The sequence below is a fragment of the Halichoerus grypus genome, chromosome 5 (genome assembly GCF_964656455.1).
Source record: "Halichoerus grypus chromosome 5, mHalGry1.hap1.1, whole genome shotgun sequence".
NCBI lineage: Eukaryota > Metazoa > Chordata > Mammalia > Carnivora > Phocidae > Halichoerus > Halichoerus grypus.
Window position 1 is genome coordinate 158,894,131 of NC_135716.1, and position 19,596 is coordinate 158,913,726.

The 19,596-nt window shown below is 53.2% G+C and overlaps 4 protein-coding genes across 12 annotated transcripts in view; 2 read left to right on the plus strand and 2 right to left on the minus strand.

Annotated features, from left to right (window-relative positions):
- The window catches only part of MTF1 (metal regulatory transcription factor 1), a 41,515-nt gene extending 35,295 nt beyond the window's left edge, over positions 1 to 6,220 (plus strand). For all 5 annotated transcript variants that reach the window (XM_036119040.2, XM_036119041.2, XM_078073394.1 and 2 more), the window contains one exon: positions 416 to 6,220. In XM_036119040.2, coding sequence (XP_035974933.1) covers positions 416 to 843 — 428 coding nt within the window. In that variant the 3' untranslated portion in view covers positions 844 to 6,220. The remainder of the gene's footprint in view (positions 1 to 415) is intronic.
- Positions 6,221 to 6,343: 123 nt separating this feature from the next.
- On the minus strand, positions 6,344 to 7,624 carry C5H1orf122 (chromosome 5 C1orf122 homolog). 2 transcript variants are annotated; one of them, XM_036119054.1, is made up of 3 exons: positions 7,493 to 7,624; positions 7,066 to 7,267; positions 6,344 to 6,814 (listed from the first exon to the last, which is right to left on the minus strand). In XM_036119054.1, exons 2-3 carry the CDS (start codon positions 7,111 to 7,113, stop codon positions 6,719 to 6,721), a joined length of 144 nt encoding a protein of 47 aa, XP_035974947.1. In that variant the 5' UTR covers positions 7,114 to 7,267; positions 7,493 to 7,624; the 3' UTR covers positions 6,344 to 6,718. The 2 variants fall into 2 exon arrangements, with proteins under 2 accessions (XP_035974947.1, XP_035974946.1); XM_036119053.2 differs by lacking the exon at positions 7,493 to 7,624 and adding an exon at positions 7,360 to 7,478.
- On the plus strand, positions 7,619 to 12,553 carry YRDC (yrdC N6-threonylcarbamoyltransferase domain containing). Of its 2 annotated transcripts, none has more exons than XM_036119049.2 (5): positions 7,619 to 8,010; positions 8,580 to 8,694; positions 8,818 to 8,937; positions 10,298 to 10,440; positions 11,715 to 12,553. In XM_036119049.2, exons 1-5 carry the CDS (start codon positions 7,619 to 7,621, stop codon positions 11,770 to 11,772), a joined length of 828 nt encoding a protein of 275 aa, XP_035974942.1. In that variant the 3' UTR covers positions 11,773 to 12,553. The 2 variants fall into 2 exon arrangements, with proteins under 2 accessions (XP_035974942.1, XP_035974941.1); XM_036119048.2 differs by lacking the exon at positions 11,715 to 12,553 and adding an exon at positions 10,757 to 11,640.
- Positions 12,348 to 17,848, minus strand: MANEAL (mannosidase endo-alpha like). Of its 3 annotated transcripts, XM_036119046.2 has the most exons (5): positions 17,260 to 17,847; positions 15,949 to 16,058; positions 14,999 to 15,075; positions 13,854 to 13,897; positions 13,457 to 13,620 (listed from the first exon to the last, which is right to left on the minus strand). In XM_036119046.2, exons 1-5 carry the CDS (start codon positions 17,807 to 17,809, stop codon positions 13,592 to 13,594), a joined length of 810 nt encoding a protein of 269 aa, XP_035974939.1. In that variant the 5' UTR covers positions 17,810 to 17,847; the 3' UTR covers positions 13,457 to 13,591. The 3 variants fall into 3 exon arrangements, with proteins under 3 accessions (XP_035974938.1, XP_035974939.1, XP_035974940.1); XM_036119045.2 differs by having other exon boundaries at positions 12,348 to 13,897; positions 17,260 to 17,845; XM_036119047.2 differs by lacking the exon at positions 13,854 to 13,897 and having other exon boundaries at positions 13,465 to 13,620; positions 17,260 to 17,848.
- Between the last annotated feature and the right edge of the window lie 1,748 nt (positions 17,849 to 19,596).

A 19,596-nucleotide genomic window follows, 5' to 3' on the forward strand; every position in this document is an offset into this window, starting at 1 on the left:
AGAGGAGGGGACGAGCTGTGTCTTCAGAGGGAAGAAGAGTAAGTTCTCCGGAAAAGCAGCCCTGTGTGGGGAGTTTAGGCAGGAGGAAGAGCCCAGAGGCCTAGAGGTATGAAGAACATGTCAGGAAAAGGGAAGCATCTGCTGTGGCCGGCATGGAGGGTCCAGGGGAGAATGGTTGGAAACAAAGTGGGAGATACAGGGTCCTCTAGACGGTGTGTGTGGCTTTCTGAGGAAAAGGGACTTTGCCTTGGAGGGGATGGGGAGTGTCAGGCAGAGCGAAGCCTGCAGCGTGGCCTCCTCCCTCCCCACTGTTCTGCCGCCATGGCATTCGGCACCCACCTAGTCTGTACCCCCCCGGCCCTCATGGCCCTGCCTGCGGCTGCTTGAGGAGCAGTGTCTCTTGCCTCTCTCGCAGGGAGCTCTGTACAGCAGATTGGCCTCAGTGTTCCTGTGATCATCATCAAACAAGAGGAGGCGTGTCAGTGTCAGTGCGCGTGCCGGGACTCTGCCAAGGAGCGGGCGGCCGGCAGGAGGAAGGGCTGTTCTTCCCCACCCCCTGCAGAGCCAAGCCCCCAGCCTCCTGACGGGCCCAGCCTGAAGCTACCACCACAGACTTTTTCCTCACCCCCCGGCCCCCTGTCGTCCTCCTCCGCTGTCCCCTCTTCCTGTGAGCAAAGCAGACAAGCAGAGACTCCTTCAGACCCTCAGACAGAAACGTTAAGTGCCATGGATGTGTCAGAGTTTTTGTCCCTCCAGAGCCTGGACACGCCGTCCAATCTGATTCCCATTGAAGCACTACTGCAGGGGGAGGAGGAGATGGGCCTGACCAGCTTCTCCAAGTGAAAGGGCCGCACGCGCTCACCTCCAGGAAAGGAGGGCGAGCGGGAAGCAGAAGGTGCGGTGCCCGCCGTCACGGGGGTGGGGTTGGGGGGGTCAGCAGTTCGAAGGATGAAGAAATCTACTGTTTGAAATCCTCACCTTTCAGACGTATTTTCTTTAGTCATATCCCAGGAGCATCCATTTTAAGGAACTGATCTTTGGAAAAAAAAAAAAAAAACCAACAAAAAAAAACAAAACAAAAAAAGCTAAGTTATAAATGAACTGTTTGGCTGCACTGTATGTCACTTTTGCTTATTGTCATGTGAACTTGGAAATTAAGGTTACTCGTTTGCATAAACATTCGAAATGAAAGGGTGTGGCTTCCATCAGTCTGATGCTGCCCATCACTTGCACTGGGGTCTCTGTGGTTTGGGCAGCAGAGTTCAGTGTGTCGGGTGTTGCTCCTCCCTGTGCGTCTTCTGAGTCTGAGTCTGAGGCCGCAGCTGGCCCAGACCCTGGCTCCATCAGAGGGGGCGTGGCCAAGGCAGGTCAGACAGCTGTGAGCCTGACAGGGACTGCGTGAGGTGGTTTTGTTGTTTGCTCTTGGTGTTGGTGGAGCTCAGGGTGGCTGTGGCAGGTGTCATCCAGCAGCTGGCTGTGGCCCAGTGGGTAGCGAAAAGCCTGGCCTGAGGCTGTGTGGGTGATCGGGTTCTACGGGGGCCCTGGGCGAGCTGTTGACCGCTGTCTGTCCGTGCGTGTGCAGAGCAAGCTCTAACCATGTTATCCCAGTCTTTGCTTTCCTGGTTCTTTCCTTCTCTCGGTTGGCAGCCAGGGCTTGCAGATCGCAGTGAATTTTTCTTGGGGAATGTCCCTGTTTTGTCCTAGAGTGGACACGTGGCTTATGGCCAGTGGCTGGGTGGTGGTCTGCCTGCCTTTAATGGTATTTTCTTCCTCCGAGCAGAAGAGCTGCATTTTGCTTATTGGGAGAAGGTGCAGCTTTAAGGGAGTTTTTTTGTTTTTTTTTTTGTTATCTTTTTAAGGCGGCATGTAATTGGCAGGCGAGGTGCCCTGGTTCCAGGTTCTAGCCAGGCTTTTGGTGGCCCCGCCCATCTCCGCCTCTCACCCCTCTGGATTTTGCATATAGTCCTAGTACAGTGCAAAGAAGGATGTGACTTGCTTAGCTTAGTCATGTGATTTCTAAACAAACAAAAACAAAAAAACAAAAACCACAAAACGATGATCTTCTACTCAGGGTAAAACAAAACAAAACAAAAATCCCCCTTCCACCAAAAAGCCTGAAATGTTGCAATAAGTTATCTCATTTGGAATGTTTCATTAAGTTGTGTTATAGGAAAAAAAAATTTTTTTGATTTGTGTATAGAATTATATCCATCTGTCTGCCTTTGGCTCCAAGTCATTGCCTCTTTAAAATAAAACCTAAAATACAATTCACACTAAAATGGAAAGTTTCTCTCAACTGGCTATATTAACGTAGTCATGAGTGCTCACCAAGCTCACTGAGCTCAGAAATGAGGCCTGGCCCAGGGTCTAGACTAGGCCTCTGCCTCCAAGAGCCCCTTCCCTGCCTTGAGCGAGGAACAGGGGTCCACAAACAAGGCTGCTCTCCTGAGTCAGGAGACAGCAGCCATAATTTTGCCTTCTTTTTCCATTCCCTAACATAAAGAGATCTGCATGTGTCACTCTTCTGTTCTCTGAGCTATTACTCAGGGCCAGCCAAGACAGTGTCCAGAGCTGATCATTTATCTGGGGGCCCAGAGGCCCTGCCTTTGACAGAATTTCAGGGACAGAGTTGGACAAGAGAGCAGAAGTAGTAAATGTTGTTACTGCCATGAAGAGAAAAGGACCTTCCCCCAGGCAGCTGGTGGTTTCTCATTCCAGGAGTCTAGTCTGGAGAATCCATTTCTTTTTGACCTTCTGCACTCCCCTCCCCCAAAGGCTGGAGGGTTCTGGTGACCACTGACCTCAGCAGAAGTTGATAAGGGGGGAGGAATCTTCTATTACCATAGTGGCTTAGTCTTCCTGGAAAACCAGTTGCTGAGTGTGGGTTGTCCTTGGCTGTCTCTGGGTCTTGAACCCATAGGAAGCTTTGAGGCAGGAACCTCGCTGTTTTCGCTACAACTTCTGACAGAGCAACGTGATGGGGTCCCAAAGGTAGCTCATATCAGAGAACATGAATGACCTCCCCACATAGCCAGCCTCGGGGCACCAGGGATTCAGTTCCTGGGAGCTGAGGTGGGAAACAGGAGCCCAGGGAAGGCCATTGGAAGTGTCCATGGTTTCATGATCTCTTCTTTCTAGTTAGCCAGGGCTGTGCTCCTTTTGGGCCTAGGTAGGTCAGTGGCTTTTCTGCTCTCCAAAGATTGGGGGAGATGAAGAAGCATCTTAAAACAGTATTTAGAATGACAGATTTTTCTAGTGGAAGTATCTGCCTTTTGAGGGTGACTCAAAATTATAAGGGGGACTATCAGAGCCAATTAGCTTTAGAAAAACCGGTAGAAAAAAGAGCAGGTTTTTTTTCTACAGGGCAGGCAGTCTTTTCTTCCTCTTCCAGAGCTCTTTCCCTTCCATCACCTCCTGCAAAGCCTGGCCACTGGTGCCAGGGACCTTGGGGAAGAGCAGGCCACTGGCTAAGTGGAGCTAGAAAGAGCCTTCATGGAGGGTGTGCTTCCCCAAACCCAGGAATGAACCTGTGGTGAGGTTAGGGAAGGGCTGCAAACTTCGGGCAGGTGAAGCCAAGCCTTTTTTCTTCCCATGGTAACCTTAATCATTTCTACCCAGTAGATGTATGCTTCCAGCTCCCACTAGCATCTCCAGCTCCACTGCCCCTTTACAGGGTGTCGTCAGCACCAGGGACTGGAGTTCATGGACTTAGGAAGGGGTAGGAAACCGGCTGGCACCCCCAAACCGCCTTAGCGAAGTGGGCCCTTCCCCAGCACGCGGGTGGGACATCGAGGGAGAATGGCCCTTCCTCTCCTGGGGGGGGGGGGGTCTGGCCAGCCTCATGGGGGCATCACTAGTTTGGTGACAGGAGTTGGTGTCATTTATTAAATTCCACCCCTTTCCCCTTAGAAGGAGATCATGGTACAAAGCCCAGGAGGGGCCTTAAGGTGTGAAGACCTCTCTGGGTAGAAGCCAGGGACTTCTCTCCACCAGCTCTGGGAAAGTCAGTAGATTGGAGTTTTACCTTCAGGGTCAAGGCAGTGGACTGATGGGGATCATGGAGGGTGGGTGGGTTTTCCTGAGAGACTTTGTATAATGCTGAATGTGTCCAGAGGGATGAGTTTGCAGAACCTCATATTGGTATATTAAAGAAATAATAAAATAAAAAAGCACTTTAGGTTATTTTATCTTTAACCCAATTGCTGCAATTTCTTTTGTGTATATATATACATATATATACTTTCCACAAAGTTTTATTTTTTGCTCAGAATAAAAAGTTAAATTGAGGTGTGAAAAGAAAAGCACTTACCTTGGTGCAATATGTGTAGCTTGACGGTCGTTGTCCCATGTGGCCCTGGCCTGGCCTCGTTTTTCCGCTGGATCAGCCCTGTGCTCTAAGGCTGTCTATAGGGAAACACTATTATGCATTCTCAGCAACTGCTCAATCTATGCAAGCCTTCCCTGTGTGCCCGAGGGCGCCCCTTCAGGCTCTCTGAAGAACTGCTGCGGGTCCTGTTTTCTTCTGCTGACTGTTGAGGCCCTTTCTCATCACTTCTTGGTCCCTTGCCATCTTGCCCCGCCTTCACCATTACAAAGTGATGCCTGAAAGGAAGGAACAGGTTGTTCCTAGGTAGAAACCTGGCACCTTCTAGACTTTTCTATTTGTAATCACGTTCATTGTCCTTAAAGACTTCTCCAGAGTCACTGAAACCATTGCTTTGTGGAACTGCAACAGTATTGCTAGAGTTTACATTTTCCTCCACCACCAATCAGAAATATGTTAGGGAGGTTGTGGTGGTAGTGGGGGAGCGGGCAACATGAGCCATTTCCCTACTGCTCCCCTCACCGCCCGTGCTGGTTCTTTAAGAAAAAATGTCTCCAGCCTTCATTAAATCCAGTAAACAAAGCTGTTAATAATCTGCTTTATCGACTTTCTTCCTTCCCCCATATTCCCCTTTTGTCTCGGAGAGGGGAGTCCCCCCCCCATTTTATCTTCAATTCTCAGGCTACTGTAGAATAGAGAAGTTTTGAAATAACACTTCAGCCAAAGCAGAAGGATTTCCACAGATCAATATGCAAATAGTCCTGCTGTGACATAGATGGGAAATTGTCCATTCCCTAATATTGGGGGTGGGGGGAGGCGACAAAACGGAATTTTGCATATTTCTGGTTGGTAGTCAGTTTAGCCTGTTTCCTCTTGCATATTTTGGGGGGAGAGGGAGAGGGTCCTCTCACGTTTCCTCTCACGCCCTTTGGGGAAGCTGATGATCACTCTTTGGGCATTTCTCGCTGTTACTCCTGTTCCAGAGGGCTTCTCAGTCTGCACTGAAAAATGCAAATTAAACTGGATCTTATGTCAATGTGTACATAGTACAAGCTTTTTTTACTGGAAGCAAAGTTTAAAACCACACACTGCCCTTTTGGTGGTGTGCCTGCTGGGCCAAAAATTGGGTGATAATGTAGTGTCACTTTCTCAGCTCAATGCAGTTTCTACTCTTTTTTCTTAGGGGAAAATTTTTCATAAAAACTTTTTTCACCAAAACCCAGGGGTGTTTTTTGCAATATCCTTGTTATCCTCGAAGTGGTGCCAAGTCAGAGGCCTCTCTTGCCCTTCTCTCAAGTCCTTAGGCCTCCCCAGGGCGCCTTTGATTCAACAGTCTACATCCTTTGTTGTGTTTTGGAGAATATGGGGGTGGGGAGGTCAGAGTTCAAGGTGGCTGTTACCTTTCCCTGTCAACTCCTCCTGGTCCCTTTTGGGGAAGGTGGCTGGAAACAGGTTTTTGCTGAATCTCTGGCTCACGTCTTCTGGCCAGGAAAGGCAAGACCCACAGAGAGCCTTCTTTTTTGACACACACTAGTAGTCATTGGCCAGAGGTCTTGGTGACAGTTTTTTAAATCTCAAATGGTTTTATTTGGATTATGTGAAAGCCTATCAAATTTATTGAAGTGTGAAACATGGGAACAACGGACTTCCACTGAGCGATATGAAAACGTTACAGGTTCAGTACTTCCAAAGGAAGAAACCTCCAAACCCAAAAAAGAGTAAATATGAATTTGTATTTTTGAAGAATGTGAAATAATGGTGTTTGCTTAATTGCTCATTTTGTATAAACTTAATATTGTACTTTAAAATATCTGTTAAGAAGTGAAAATTTAACTTTTTGGAATTGAAAAAGCAATATTAAATACTAATGAAATCCTAATTAAATGCTTATTTAAATCTGGTAGTATCTGTGGCATTTCTTTCCAAACCTACCCATGGTTGACGATTTTCCACTACTTAGCCCACCTCCCCTCCCCAGCTGAGTCTTAGGGGACAGAAAGGAAAGGTCGGTCACCAGGAGAGTCTGCAGGTTTCCTTTTAATCAAGGCTCTGCTAAAAGTGTTTTGTGGGGCTAGGAGCCCCCAGAGCATGAAATGGACATGTAACACCACCTGGATCCCCCAAAGCAGGCCAGACCACTCTGGAGAGCACTGCTGGTCTGCCCAAATCCGGGTAATCAGACTGGGTATTCGTTGGCTACATTTCAAAGCTCAGCACTGCCTTCAGCCAGGATGAAGTGGGAGTGAACCCAGCTGCTAGCAGAGCTGCCATCCCAGGCTGAGAGCCAAGTACCAGCCACTGCCAGTGAAGACTGGCCCCTTTATTGAAGGGAGTTGTTCGAGTCCAGCCACCAGCCCCGGGAGGGAGAGAAGTCAGGGCGCCCATCAGGGATGGTCAGGGCTCCGCAGCTCCATCGCCAGCATCCTTTGGAAAGCCACCTCTGGCGGAGACAGCTGTTTGGGGAGGTGCTCCGGCTTTGGCTGAGACGTTCTGGTTGGAACAGAAAGGAAAAGTGAGGCGGGGAGGAAAGGCCTTGGATTAGGCCCCGCAAGGATATGGCCACTTGGCATTCGGATAGCACTTAACTTTTTCAAAGCCTCTCGCCCAGATGAAGGGAGGTTGGGGGTGGGGGGCGGTAAGGCGGTGGGGACACGTCCACCCTCCCGGGGAAGCTAGGGCTTAGCAAGTCCAACCACGGGGCAGTCCCCACCTCCCAGGCCCAGCCCGGGGTGGGCACTAACCCCGCCACCAGCCGGCTCCGGGCGCCGGCGGCCCAGCTGCCGTAGCATCTCCTCGCAGGAGGCGATGGTGTCCAGGAGCTGCCGCTGCCGCTGCTCCACCGCGTCCAGCAGCTGCTGGGCGCGCTCATCCCGGGGCGGCTGCGGGGGTGGCCTCCCGCCGAGCCCCAGCCCCGCCTTCCCACGGTCCACGCCGGCAGCCTCCCTGCCCGGGAGAGAGCGACACACACACGGTCAGGGCCGGCGCTCGCGCGGGGTCCGAGCCCCTTCCCCCCGCCCCGACGGGCCCCCTCTCACCCCCGTGACCAGTCTGAGCCCGGGCCCCATTCCATCTCCGCCTGCGCGGCCCGACCACCGCCCCCCTTTCGGCCGCCCCCCTCCCCAGCGCTGCGCTAGGGCTCCGCAAAGCTGCGCCCCGCCCCGTCCCCACCGGTCTCCTTCAATCCTCCTGGGGGTCGCGGTCCCTTTAAGTTGCCCGGCGCGGAGGTGGGGCCGAGCCTCCCCGGCCGGAAGCTGACTGGGCGCGTCACTTCCTCCCGGAAGCGGGCCCGGGCGGATGTCTCCGGCGCGTCCGTGCAGGGGGCTGAGGGCCGCGGTGGCTGCCAGCGTGGGGTTGAGCGAGGGGCCGGGGGGCTCCGCCCGGAGGGGCCGCCTCCTCCGCCCGCCGAGCCCCGCTCCGGCGGCGCCGGGGGCCCGGCTGTTGCGGCTCCCGGGGAGCGGGGCCGTGCGGGCCGCAAGCCCGGAGCGCGCCGGCTGGACCGAGGCGCTGCGGGCCGCCGTGGCCGAGCTGCGCGCCGGCGCCGTGGTGGCCGTCCCCACCGACACGCTGTACGGCCTGGCCTGTTCGGCGAGCTGCTCGGCGGCACTGGGCGCTGTGTACCGCCTCAAGGGCCGCAGCGAGGCCAAGCCGCTGGCCGTCTGCCTGGGCCGCGTGGCCGACGTCTACAGGTGAGGCCGCCCCGACCCGGCCCCGCTGGGGGCGGCACCGCGGGAGGGGCTTCCGGTGACAGGCTTGGGAGACTGAGGCGCAGAGAGCGGGAGGGGCTTGTCCAGGCTCACCCAGGAATCCGGAACTGGAAATGTGTATCGAGCACTTAACGTCTTCCAGTCCCTGGACGAGATGCTGGGGCGCAGCGATGAACGAGGCAGGCAGGGTTCCTATTCTCCTGGCGTTTTTGTGATAATGAGGGGAGGGGGTCGGGACTCCCACGGTTTAAAAACAACAACAACGAAGGAAACAAACGCGATAGCTGAATTTAGTAGGGGATGCCTGGAAGAAAATGAAACACGGAGCGTGATAACGGTGCAGCTGTTGTAGTCTCGGGGACCAGAAGCATGTGGGCTCCAAGCCCAGGGTGTTCCTCTGGAGTCTCCCTTCTCAAACTCTTAGGGAGGTGAAGAGGGAAGACAGATCCCATTGTAGTCACCAGGGTCCCCTTTTCTAGATCTGACTACCGTCTGGAATAGGACCAGCAGCGACCCTTCATTCTTGGATGGATTTGTGCCCTGTTTTCCAGGTACTGCCATGTGAGGGTACCTGAGGGACTCCTGAAAGACTTACTACCAGGACCAGTGACCCTGGTGTTGGAACGCTCGGAGGAGCTCAATAAGGACCTGAACCCCTTTACTCCTGTGAGTCAGATTTTCTCTTGTGTCCCCAGACTCCTGCCCTCTGGCTTTCACTAGGATCCAGGCTAGAGCCATTCCCCACCCCCTCCAACCTTTCTGACTATCCCCTTTCCCCTTGCCTCATAGCTTGTAGGCATCCGGATTCCTGACCATGCCTTCATACAGGATTTGGTCCAGGTGTTTGGGGGACCAGTTGCTCTCACCAGTGCCAACCTTAGCTCCCAGGCCAGTTCTCTGAATGTCGAGGTAAGTTACCCAGTCCTCCCCCCAGAAACATCACCAGGCCAGACACAGTTTCCTCTGAATCAGTAGGGTTGATGGTTCACTGGAATGCCTTGCAGGAGGCTCACCCATTTAGTCTGATGGTGGGAAGTCTGTCCGGTTGGCAGGGGTGGGTTGGGGGGCGTCCAAATTAAAGAATCTTGGAAAGGTTTAATTAAAAAGCTTGAGAGGTAAGGGGGGAGAACTGGTGTTTTCTTCCTGTTGTCTTTTTAATAAGAAACATCATGGTAAATGTAGTTTTTTTCCCCCTTTTTGTGGTGGTAGCTGTTTGAAAATATAGTTAGGCAATAAGTCTTTATAACAGTGCTGTAACGAAAGTTAAGACTCCGAAAACTTGGCCCAGGGACGCCTGACCCTGTTCTCTTCCCTGGCCACTAGCCAGGTCAAAGAACCATCCTAATTCTGTCTTGACTGCATAGCTTGGAAGGAAGGCACACACAAAGAAATGTCACTTACCACACATTCTTCTTCTTCCTGAACTTAAATGTAAAACATAGCACAGTGATGGGGTTTTCCATGCCCAGACCTAGAGAGTGGCTTCGGGGGCCTTAGAAACTGAGGGCCCGGCATCCTTTCTTATTTTGGGACTGCAGGCTTTACCTGGTGGCTATGCCCAAGGCAGTGGGGATTGGGGGGTAGGGGTATTCTTGTCAGCAAACATTTGACCCATCCAGTGCAGTAACTAGTGGTTAGGCTCCTCCATCCCAAATGCCCAGGCCTAGCCACCACTGCAGGGTTGTCATGAGTGGTGGTGGTGGAGAGAGTGGGCGATGCTCTAACCCAGTTAACAGTTCAGGCCACGGATTTCAGAGGCGGTATCCTTCCCGTAGCCCAAGGATTGAGTGCTGGTGGCATGCAAGTGCTGAGTCCACCCTGTCTTCCTCTCCCTACCCTTACCCAGAGTTCTCCTGAGATCCAGGAGATGCCCTGGATGAAGTAATTTGCATACAGTGACAAAGAAATCTAGGCGAAAGTTCAGGGTAGAGCCTACATCTTTGGACACCCACCTAGGACTCCAGCCATTGGACCTATATGTCCCCAACAGAAGCACTGTGTGGAATCTCCTCTTGGCACAGCAAGATTTTGTTTAAGCTCTAGATAGGTGTTACTTGAGGTGCTAACCTGGGGTGGCTCCAAACCTCATAGGATGCCATGTCCTAGGTGCTAACTGACCTTAACTGAATGAGGTTCCTTCCCATGCTTCGAGGAAGATGCCTCCTGTTTTAGAAGTGTGCGGTCTTTGTGTCCTTATGAGGGCTGTGTGCAGTATGACATTACTGCAGATGCCAGGGCTAGTGTCCCTGCTTCCTCTCCCTCTCCTCAGGAGTTCCAGGACCTCTGGCCTCAGTTGTCCCTGGTCATTGATGGGGGACCAATTGGGGATGGCCGGAGCCCCGAGTATCGCCTGGGCTCAACTGTGGTTGATTTGTCTGTACCTGGAAAGTTTGACATCATTCGTCCAGGCTGGTGAGTCTCTTTGCTGTGGCATGGGGATAGAATTTGAGGAAGGTTGGAAGGTGCAAAAAAAAAAAGCCTTAACCAAATAAAGATTGGCACTCCTCTCTTGTCCTGAGCAGGGTGGGCAGGTTTGGAGAAGTGGTGGATGGAGGGGCACTAAGTTTGCTGGTGTTTGCTGGCTTTTTGAGGTTTCAAAGGATTCATCACGGGTTTGGTGAAGAGAGCATAGTTAAGACCAGAGGGTTTAGAGGTCGCTGATCACTAGACTCTGGTGGGCTCGCGGCTTTGAGAAGTCGAACTTGAACTGCCTCCATTTCTTCCTCAGTGCCCTGGAGAGTACTGCAGCCATCCTCCAGCAGAAGTATGGGCTGCTCCCCTCGCACTGATCCTGCTTCTGCATCTCAGGAAGAGGGGAGGGCCCGAGGACTGGTGCTGGACACTGTGTGTCTGTCCGCTGGGGATTGGCAAGGCCTCATTGACAGAGGCCACTGGGGCTGCGACGTCACTAGTCTGACTCTTTAAGGCACTGCCTTTTTCTGAACACTGTAGACCAAGCCCCAGAAGCTGCTGGTTTCGTCTCACACCTGATGGGGAGGTCATATTTATTATCTGTAATTTCAAACATCAGCCAAAAGCTGACGTAGAGACTTTATTTGAGAACATTCCTAAGATGGCCTTGTTCTAATAAGTTTCTTTTTCAAAAATCTTTTTTGAAAAATAATTTGAGGAACAGATTTGGAATCCAGTTGGAGCCACCTGTCTGGCGGGTAGTGGCATTTAAGGTCCAAATCAGCCAGAGCACCAGCTGGTGCTGTTTAAAAGTCTCCAGTGACCAAAGGCATGTACTTAGGCACCTGAAGCTGGAACCATAGTAGGATAAAGACTGTTGAGCCACAGGCCTGACACTATTTTCTCTGAACTGGAGAGGCCAGTGGTGTGGTGTGCCAGAAGGCCTGGTGGAGAGAAGTCAGCGTTTTGGACTAATGGTGAGAAATGAGCTCAGTTGGCAAGGGGCGGGGGTAGGGAAGTCCAAATCAAAGAATACTGGAAAACAAATCTCCACTGTTCTTTTCAGCTAGTAGCTTTTTTGTTATTTAGTTGTAAAATAAATTATAATGAGTTAGGCCTGTAATACCTTTATTTGAATCCAGTGTGTACTCAAAGCCTTTATTCATATGTATACCAAGTGTTAAACAGAATTATTCTTGACTATTTGAACCTTGTTTTTCTTTAATAGGAAATATTCTGTAGTTTATTTTTCTTCCTTTGAATTATTTCCTCAGGGGTAGGATTACAGGGTCGAAGTGTGTGAACATCTTCATGGCTCTTGCTACAGTTTAGCTTTCGAAAGAACTCAACAAGCTGCAGTGAATGAGAATCACTGCTCCTGGCCCCGAGCTTGCCATGCTTTTAGTATTTTCAAACCGTGTATGTGTGAAATGAAGCCTCCGTGTTTCTCCCTTCTGTAAAGTACTGCGGGTCACCGTCCAGCGCTGTGCTCCTGATCTGCTCTGTCCATCGTGGCATCCAGTGCCCATCACCTCACTGGAGCTGGGGGTCCCGTAGTAATCCGTAGGCCCCACTTCCTCCCCTCCTGCCTTGCACCCCATTCCCACAACCAGGATTCAGGCTTGAGCCCATAAAGTAATGCACATATTTCCAAGTAGTTCCTAAATCTTGCCAAGAAGGTGTTCCAGGGCCTGCTTTAAGGGCCCCCACAACGAGTATACTCGTTTATTTGTAAATAAGCACTGTTAAATATCTCCACTAAAAATCTTGATTACACTCCTGGTTTCTGAAGCAAACTCACTCTTCATTGTGCTGACACTGGCCAGCCCATCTTACGTGTCAGTTTGTCACAGCATTTGAGGGAGGGCTCAGAGTTCAGGAAGGCTTGAAGAGAGCAAAAGGAATGCTTACTTGAGAAGACCATGTCATATTTAATTAATAGAAATCACAGTAGCACTGAAAATGGCTCTACTGAGTGGGCCTCATTCGGTTTAGGCAGCTAAAGGGAGGGAGGATGTCCTGGTCCTCTCCCTGGAGCTAGATGGTCATCTGGGGAAATGTGGGCTCTGGAGCACAGAGGTATTTTCTTAAGAGGAAAAAAAAAAAACCAAAACTCTCAGCATTGGAGAAAACTGCAAAAAAAGGAAAAACTGTGCTCAGGCACTAGCTACAAGGCCACGCCAAATAAGGAAAGCTGGATCCTGTAAGCTTCTGGAAGAAAGGAACCTTTCCATGTGAAGTCTCTAGCACATAGTAGGTGCTCTGTCAGTATGTGTTGAATGAGTGTACGAAGGCTCAGGGTTATTTCCTGATCGTTGTGTTCAGGAGTCTACTGGGAAGGGCTTAAACCTAGAATTTCCCTCTTGGGAAGTTTCAAATGTGATTCTCTCACTTGGAGAAGACAGAAGAAGAAGGCTGAAGAGGCAGCAGGGCACGTGCTTGCCCAGAGCCCTGACCCCTCCTAACAGCAGTGACCTGGGGACTGCTACGCAACACCAACCTGCTGAGTTCCAAGCTCAAAGGGATCATTTTAAAGTGTTACGACAGGATGTGGAGTGGCCCTGGGCTGAGTCCAGTCACCCGCCAGCCTCGCTGGGGCCCTCTCTGGAACCCTGCCTCACTTCCTGTCCCTGCAGAGCCCCCCGGCCCCACATGCCTGAGGAACAAGCTTTGTTCCACATGGGCCCAGGCTCGATGGCCCACCCAGAGGCGCCCCGCTGCTGACTGGGAGACCAGTGAGTGCCTCCAACCTCAGCTGAGCCCCACACGGTGACACCTTCCGGGGAGGCCAGGACATTGACACCTCATGGCTCCAGCTCCTCACATCAGCCACTGCTCCTTCTCTTTGATGAAGTGCTCTGCCCAGCGGCGAGTCAGCTCCAGGTACAGGCTGGGCTGGTGAGGCAGGTAGTCCAAATACAGCCGCGTTGGCGTCTTCTTGGGGATGGCCTTCTCGATCTGGGTGCCCTCGTGCCACTCATTGAAAGACGTGATGGAGACGATCTCGGGCCTCACGGTCAGGGCTGCCTGCAGGGCTGTCTCATAGTACTTGCCATTGACCCTGTTCCGAGTATTGTGGTTGTTCCAGGGCCGGATGCTGGTGTCAATGTAGCCAGGCCCCACGCTGGGGATGAACATGAGGTTGTGGGCATCACAAAAGCTCTTCACAGCCTTCCAGTTCTGATGGGAGGAGCCGAAGGAGAAACCGTTGGAGGCAAAGTAGGTATACATGCCATCAAACCCAGCAGCCAGGATGTCGTGCGTGTGGCCCTCCTCCACCAGCAGCGCGATGAAGACCCCATCGTAGGGGGTGTTGCGGATCGAGTGGGGCCCGTTGGGTGTCAGGAGGTGGGCCCAGGCCTCAGGGGATGTCAGGTATGAGTCGTAGATATAAAAGAGTGGGAGGCTCTTACCCATGCTGTTCTTATAGCGGTAAAATGCACCATGGGAGCCATACCTGAGGAGCGGGAGGGAGAAGAACCTGAGCTGGCGGCCGAGGAGGGGGGCAGCCAGCACAGCTGTAGGACAAGCCATGGGCCAGATCGTTCCTAATGCCTAAGTGCGATTTGGGATCCAGCCTGTCCCCACGCTTGCACTCCTCATGCCCCTGAGCAAGAACCTAGTTCCCACCCACATCTCCCCAGCCTCAGCCTCCCTCCATTCCTTGTCCCATACCACACCACCCCCCTCCTCCATTGGGATGGAAGCAGCCAGCTAACCGGTCTCCAGGCTCCTGCTTCTGGCTCCCTGTGATCCACTATCTAAGGGATGAACCAGATCTGCTTGCTCCTGACTGAGACCTGCAAGGCCCCTCCAACTTGATCTGGCCCTGCCCACCTCCACCCCTTCTATTACCCCATCTCCACACACCAGCTACATGGACCTCTTACTCTGCTGTCAAGCTTGTCCCGTGATGAGCCTTTGGATCTGACAGCCCTCTGCCTGGAATTTTCTGCCTGCCCCAGATCTTTGCAGAGCTGACTCTTCCTTCAGGTGTTAGCTCACACGTCCTCTCCTCAGAGAGGCTCCCTTGACCACCGGTTCTGAAGTCTAGCACCCATTCTCAGGCGTGCTCTAACACAATACCCTGCTCTATTCTTTATTATCACTTTTTAATCGCATGGGTCACTGTGATTTTTCATGTGTAACTATTGTCCGCCTCACTGCGGCCACACGTTAGAATGTAAACCTCGCCAGTCCTACCCATGACTGCACACCCGGGGCTGAGGACAGTGCCCGGACACCTGAAGGCACTCAAGTACTTTTTGAGTGAGTGGATGAAACCTGCAAGCACAGTACAAGCCACTCTCCCATATATTAACTCCTCTAACTCTCACAAGACTCCAAGGTTAAGAGGCTTGCAACAGATCACAGATTGGAGGCTGCGGAACTGAAATTCAAACCCAGATTGCTGACTGCAGGCCTAGTACTGTATTACTAGGAAGTAGCTGCTGAGGACACTGGCATTCTGCCCTGGTGTCTCTCGACCTACCCCTCTAAATCTATCCCCTCCCCCTTTTTGATCCCCATTGAGATCCAGGCCCCACAGCAGCCTTACGTGTCAATGATGTACTTGATGTTGTCATGCAGAGTGATGTCATCCCGGCCCTTGTAGGGTTGGATATGGAAGGCCACCTGCCACAAACAGAGGAGGTACTGGTCAGGTGAGTACCTGCCCAGGGGCCACAACCTATAAGGCTCATGTTTCCACTGGGGCTTGGAGGAGGAGTCCTGGCAACAGTGGGCATAACAGAGATAAAAGCAGCCACTGCCCTTAGGGTCAGAAAAAGAGGGCCAAGAAGGCTGGCCACCTCCCACAGCAGGGCATCTGGGAATCATTCTGATGGGATGTCACTGGATGGCTAATAGGTCTGAGCTTATGTGCCAGCTCCACGTGATTGGCATTAGCTGTCTGAAACCATGGGAAGAAGTTTGCGGAAGCTGTCAGGCAGAGGTGCTCTGATCTGTTAAACATGTCGGTGATGGGCTCAGGAACGGGGTGGGGCTCCTCTCTGCTGTTTCTCTTCCTTCACCACAGGAGAGGGGAATGACTTATTTGGTTCATTGGGGGAAAGTAACTGGACATGCTTAGCTCCGCTCCATCATTCCTCTTGAAAGTGCACCCGCCTGCCTGTACTTTACTCCTTGAGGCCCAGCACTGCCTCCCACTAGGGATCTGAGACGTTTGGTTTCTGGGCCCGTTTGGCCCTTGCCTGCTCTCTATCCAGAGTCAGGGTCTGCAACCTAAATCTATCACAGTGATACTTACTCAATCTTCCATTTCTCCTATATTTAGTTTTCCCAATTTTCCCCCCAGAATTCAAGAAAATAACAGTGACAGGTGCTATTTATTAGAACCTCACCCACCCCCCACCCCCCACCCCACACATACCACTTGCTGTGTATTTGCCATACCTGGGCTAAAGCCAAAAACTAACCCTGTGGGCAGAGAAGGGGAAATCTCCAGAATGGGCCAAAGAGCACCTGACCTCTTCTTTGGACACTCACCTGGATGTTGTACTGATGGGCGGTGTCTAGAATGGCGGGTACCAGGTCGTCTGAGGGTTCCCCGTTATCATCAGCCATGCCAGGTGGATACCAGGACAGGACCAGGACGCCTGAGACACAACACAGTAGCTACTTCAGAGGCACACAGTACCCCCGCAACAGAGATGCGTTTCCTCCCAAACCGTCTTCAACTGCAAAATGGTTTCTGAATGAAACCTTGAGCGAGGCTCCTGCCAGGTTCACTTCCTGCGGATCAGATCCCAGAGCCTAGCGTCCCGGAGCTGTCCACGCCCGCGGTGCTGAAGCGCCGCGGCCACGGGAACCTTTGCGCACCAGGCGGGAAAGGAGCCTGAGAAAAGCCAGGAGGACTCAGACTTCCGCTTGCATCCGCAAGAAGTAGAACAAAAGGAAATAGTGGATAATGCCACACCCATCTGGAAGCCACAGTCCTCTCTCTGGAGAAGAGGGGCCCCTCTAAGGTCCCGCAGGGATAAGAGCCCCACGCAGAGGTCATCTGATGCTTCCCGAGGGAAATAACATTTGTCTCGTAAAATCCTGAGGGGTAGCCTCTGTGTTATTTATCTGTGAATACCTCCCACCATTGTCTCTGTCATTCAACCCCTCTCCCATTCACTAAACATCTCTAGATAAATTGAAATGTGTTCTAAACTCCAGGAGAATTCAGTGACACAATCCGAAAGAAGTGAGCCTCCCCACCCGAGCCTGCCTACAAAAGAGGCTCCCAGGGACCTCTTTGCAAGCAGAGTACTTGAAGAAAAGCTCCTGCCCCCCTACTGCAAACAGCAGGGTCCAACATGGGCAAACTTTCCTTCCTGCAGCCAGCAAAAACTGGAAGGGTTGGTGCCCTATCTTGTATCTGGTGTGAAAGCATTGGCCATCCCAGGCGTGGCTCCTCTGAACTCCACTCCTGCAGGGCCAGGATGCCCAGTCCTCACTTACCAAGCCTAGAAGCCCAAGAGACATGAAGACTTTCTCCTTCTCCCTGCTGTCCCTACTTGGGACAGCTCGGAGCAAATGCCTTCTTCCACTGGCCCTCCCGGCAGCTCCGCCCTATGAAAGGGCCCTGCTGTGAGGGGTCAGATGGCAGAGATGGGGAAGTCAATACCAGGAGTTGGGGGGCGGCGCCGCGCGGTAAGCGCTGAATGAAAATAGAAGGGAGGGAGTAAGAAGCTAGGCGGAAGGGTGAGTGGGATCAGAGGCCCGGTGACAGGACCAGCGGGAGCTGGGGTGTGGAAACTGAGGAAGGGTGAGGCTGGGGAACAGGGCCGCCCGGGGGTGGGGGGAACTCACCGATGGCGGCTTCCTTGAGCTGGGTCATGTGCTCCCGCAGCACCTCGGGGTCCCGGGAGCTGTAGGGCCCCAGCTCCGGGTAGAAGCTGGAGCCCAAGTCGTCGGGAGGACTATGGCGGCCGCGGGGATAGCTGGCCGAGATCTTGGGGTCCCAGTGAGGCACCATGACGTGGTCCCAGTGAATGTAGTGGCCCTCGCGCCGCGGACTCCCGTACCAGGAGTAGTAGAAGGCGTGCAGGTCCGAGTAGACGCGCAGACTCTGCCCGGGGGCGGGCTCGGCCTCCGCGGGAGCCGGGCCCGGGGGACTGCCCGGGTCAGCGGTGCGGGGCGGCGGCGGCGGCGGGGGTGGCGCGGCGGGGGCGGCTGGGGCCCGGGCGGCGGGCGCGGGGGCTCCCTCCGGGCGTCGCTCAAAGGGCGCCAGCTCCAGGCCCGGGCCCAGCGCCGGGAGTCCGTCTGGAGCCTTGAGCGTGCGCAGGCCCATGAGGGTGCCGAAGGCGAAGAGCAGCACCAGGAACAGCGCGATGCAGGCGCGGCGCCGCCGCCGGGCCATGGCTGCCCCTGCGCTCCCCGCTGCCCGCCCGGCTACCTCCCCGCGCGCCGCGCCATGGCTGCCCGCCCGGCTCCCGCGCGCCGCAGAGCCCGCGCGCGTCCCAGGGAGACGGCGACGCCGAGCGCCGAGCGCGGCGTGGGCGGCTCCCCGCCTCTCCCCCGCAGTGCGGGCGGGCCCGGCACACAGCGAATGCAGATGGCGCAGACCAAGTGGTCAGGAGCCGAGGGGGGAGTGGACGAGAGGAGAGGCGAAGAGTAGCAGAACTGCGAGTTCCCGGGCAAAGGAGCAAGGGCCTAGTCAAGCTGCGTGGCTCGGGGAGCATTTGTCGCCTTTCGGCCCGGGCCAGTGGCGTAGAGGCACCCAGTGGAGGAAAGGGAATGCCCTCCTTCCGGAGCCCAGGAGAAGGTCGGGGCAGCGGCGGTCAACGGTGTGTGGGAGCAGAGGGCAGGGTGGGGAAGAATGCGACTGTCAGTGTCCGTCTCTCTCTCCCAGGATCTCCTTACCCACTCATCCCTCTTTACTGACTTCACTGACAGCCTCTGTACTCATCTCAGTGACCTCCCTTCTTTGCATTCGGCCCCCCATCCCTCGGACCCCCTCTCCCACCCCAGGCAGCCTCTGAAGCTTGGGGCGCTGGGGAACCCCCAGGGATCAGACGCTACAGACACTGGCTAGAGCGTGGAAAGACGAGGGAGACCGTGACTTGCACAAAGTCACAGGGACCCGGCCTAAAACCAAGGGTCAGGACTGGCTGGAGGGAGCTCTTGTCACTGGCCAGACTGTTTGTCCTTGCACGAACTCCTAGAATCGGTTGAGGACTATATGAGATAGTTACCCAAAGTCACTTTATAGAGGGCCTGACAAAATTAGCACTCAGTCCATGTTCGCATTCTTTCTGGACTCAGCTCCAGAGGGCTGGCCCTGGGTCGTTATTTACCCTTCTAGATTCCAAGGGGGGCTGCAAGAGCAGGGTCTGACAGTTCCCAGGGCTCTCTGCTGTGTGAATACCAGTTTCTGGGCTGATATTCTCTAGGCAATGATAACTTTTTCACTCAACACTGAGTTCCTACTCCGCATTATTCGTTATTTCATTTATTCAGAAAATAGTTTTGTTTATTGTCTGCCTCCTTCACTGGTCCATGAGGACAGCAATCTTGTTTCAGCAACTGCTCTAGCTGCAGTGTCTACAACAGAGCTTGGCATAATAGTAGGCACCGGATTCTTCTTTCTTATGTGAAAGAATCATAGGAAACCCAGGAAGAGGAGGAGCAAAGTTGGGAAATGTGGGTAGGTCTGGAGCCCAAGAAAGCGAGTTTGAGAGAATTCATAGTAGTGAGTGTGAATTAAGTAGGATGCTGGCATCTCCAAGCAGCAGGCACCTGATTCAAACTGGTTTATGCAGTTTGGAAATGTATCATCTCACAATGCAGGAAATCCAATGGTAGGGCAGACCCTGGCTCACCAATTTGGAACAATTAGGAACCTGAGACGCTTCTGTCTCACTGCTCTACTGTGCCCACCATTGACTTCATACCGAAGCTGGCTCCCCTCATATCACAGAATGACTGCTGGGGGCAACTGAGGCAGCATGCTCCCCTTTCCCATCCAACAGGCAACAGTAAGACTTATTTCTGTTTCCCAGAAGTCCTAAGCAAGCTTCTCCTTAGATCTCACCCGTCTAATCTGACTAAGTCCTGTTCATCCCAAACAAATTGTTGCCAAGGGGGATGGAACTATCATGACTAGATTAGATGAAATGTTTGGAGAGGATTAAATGTTGGGGAGAA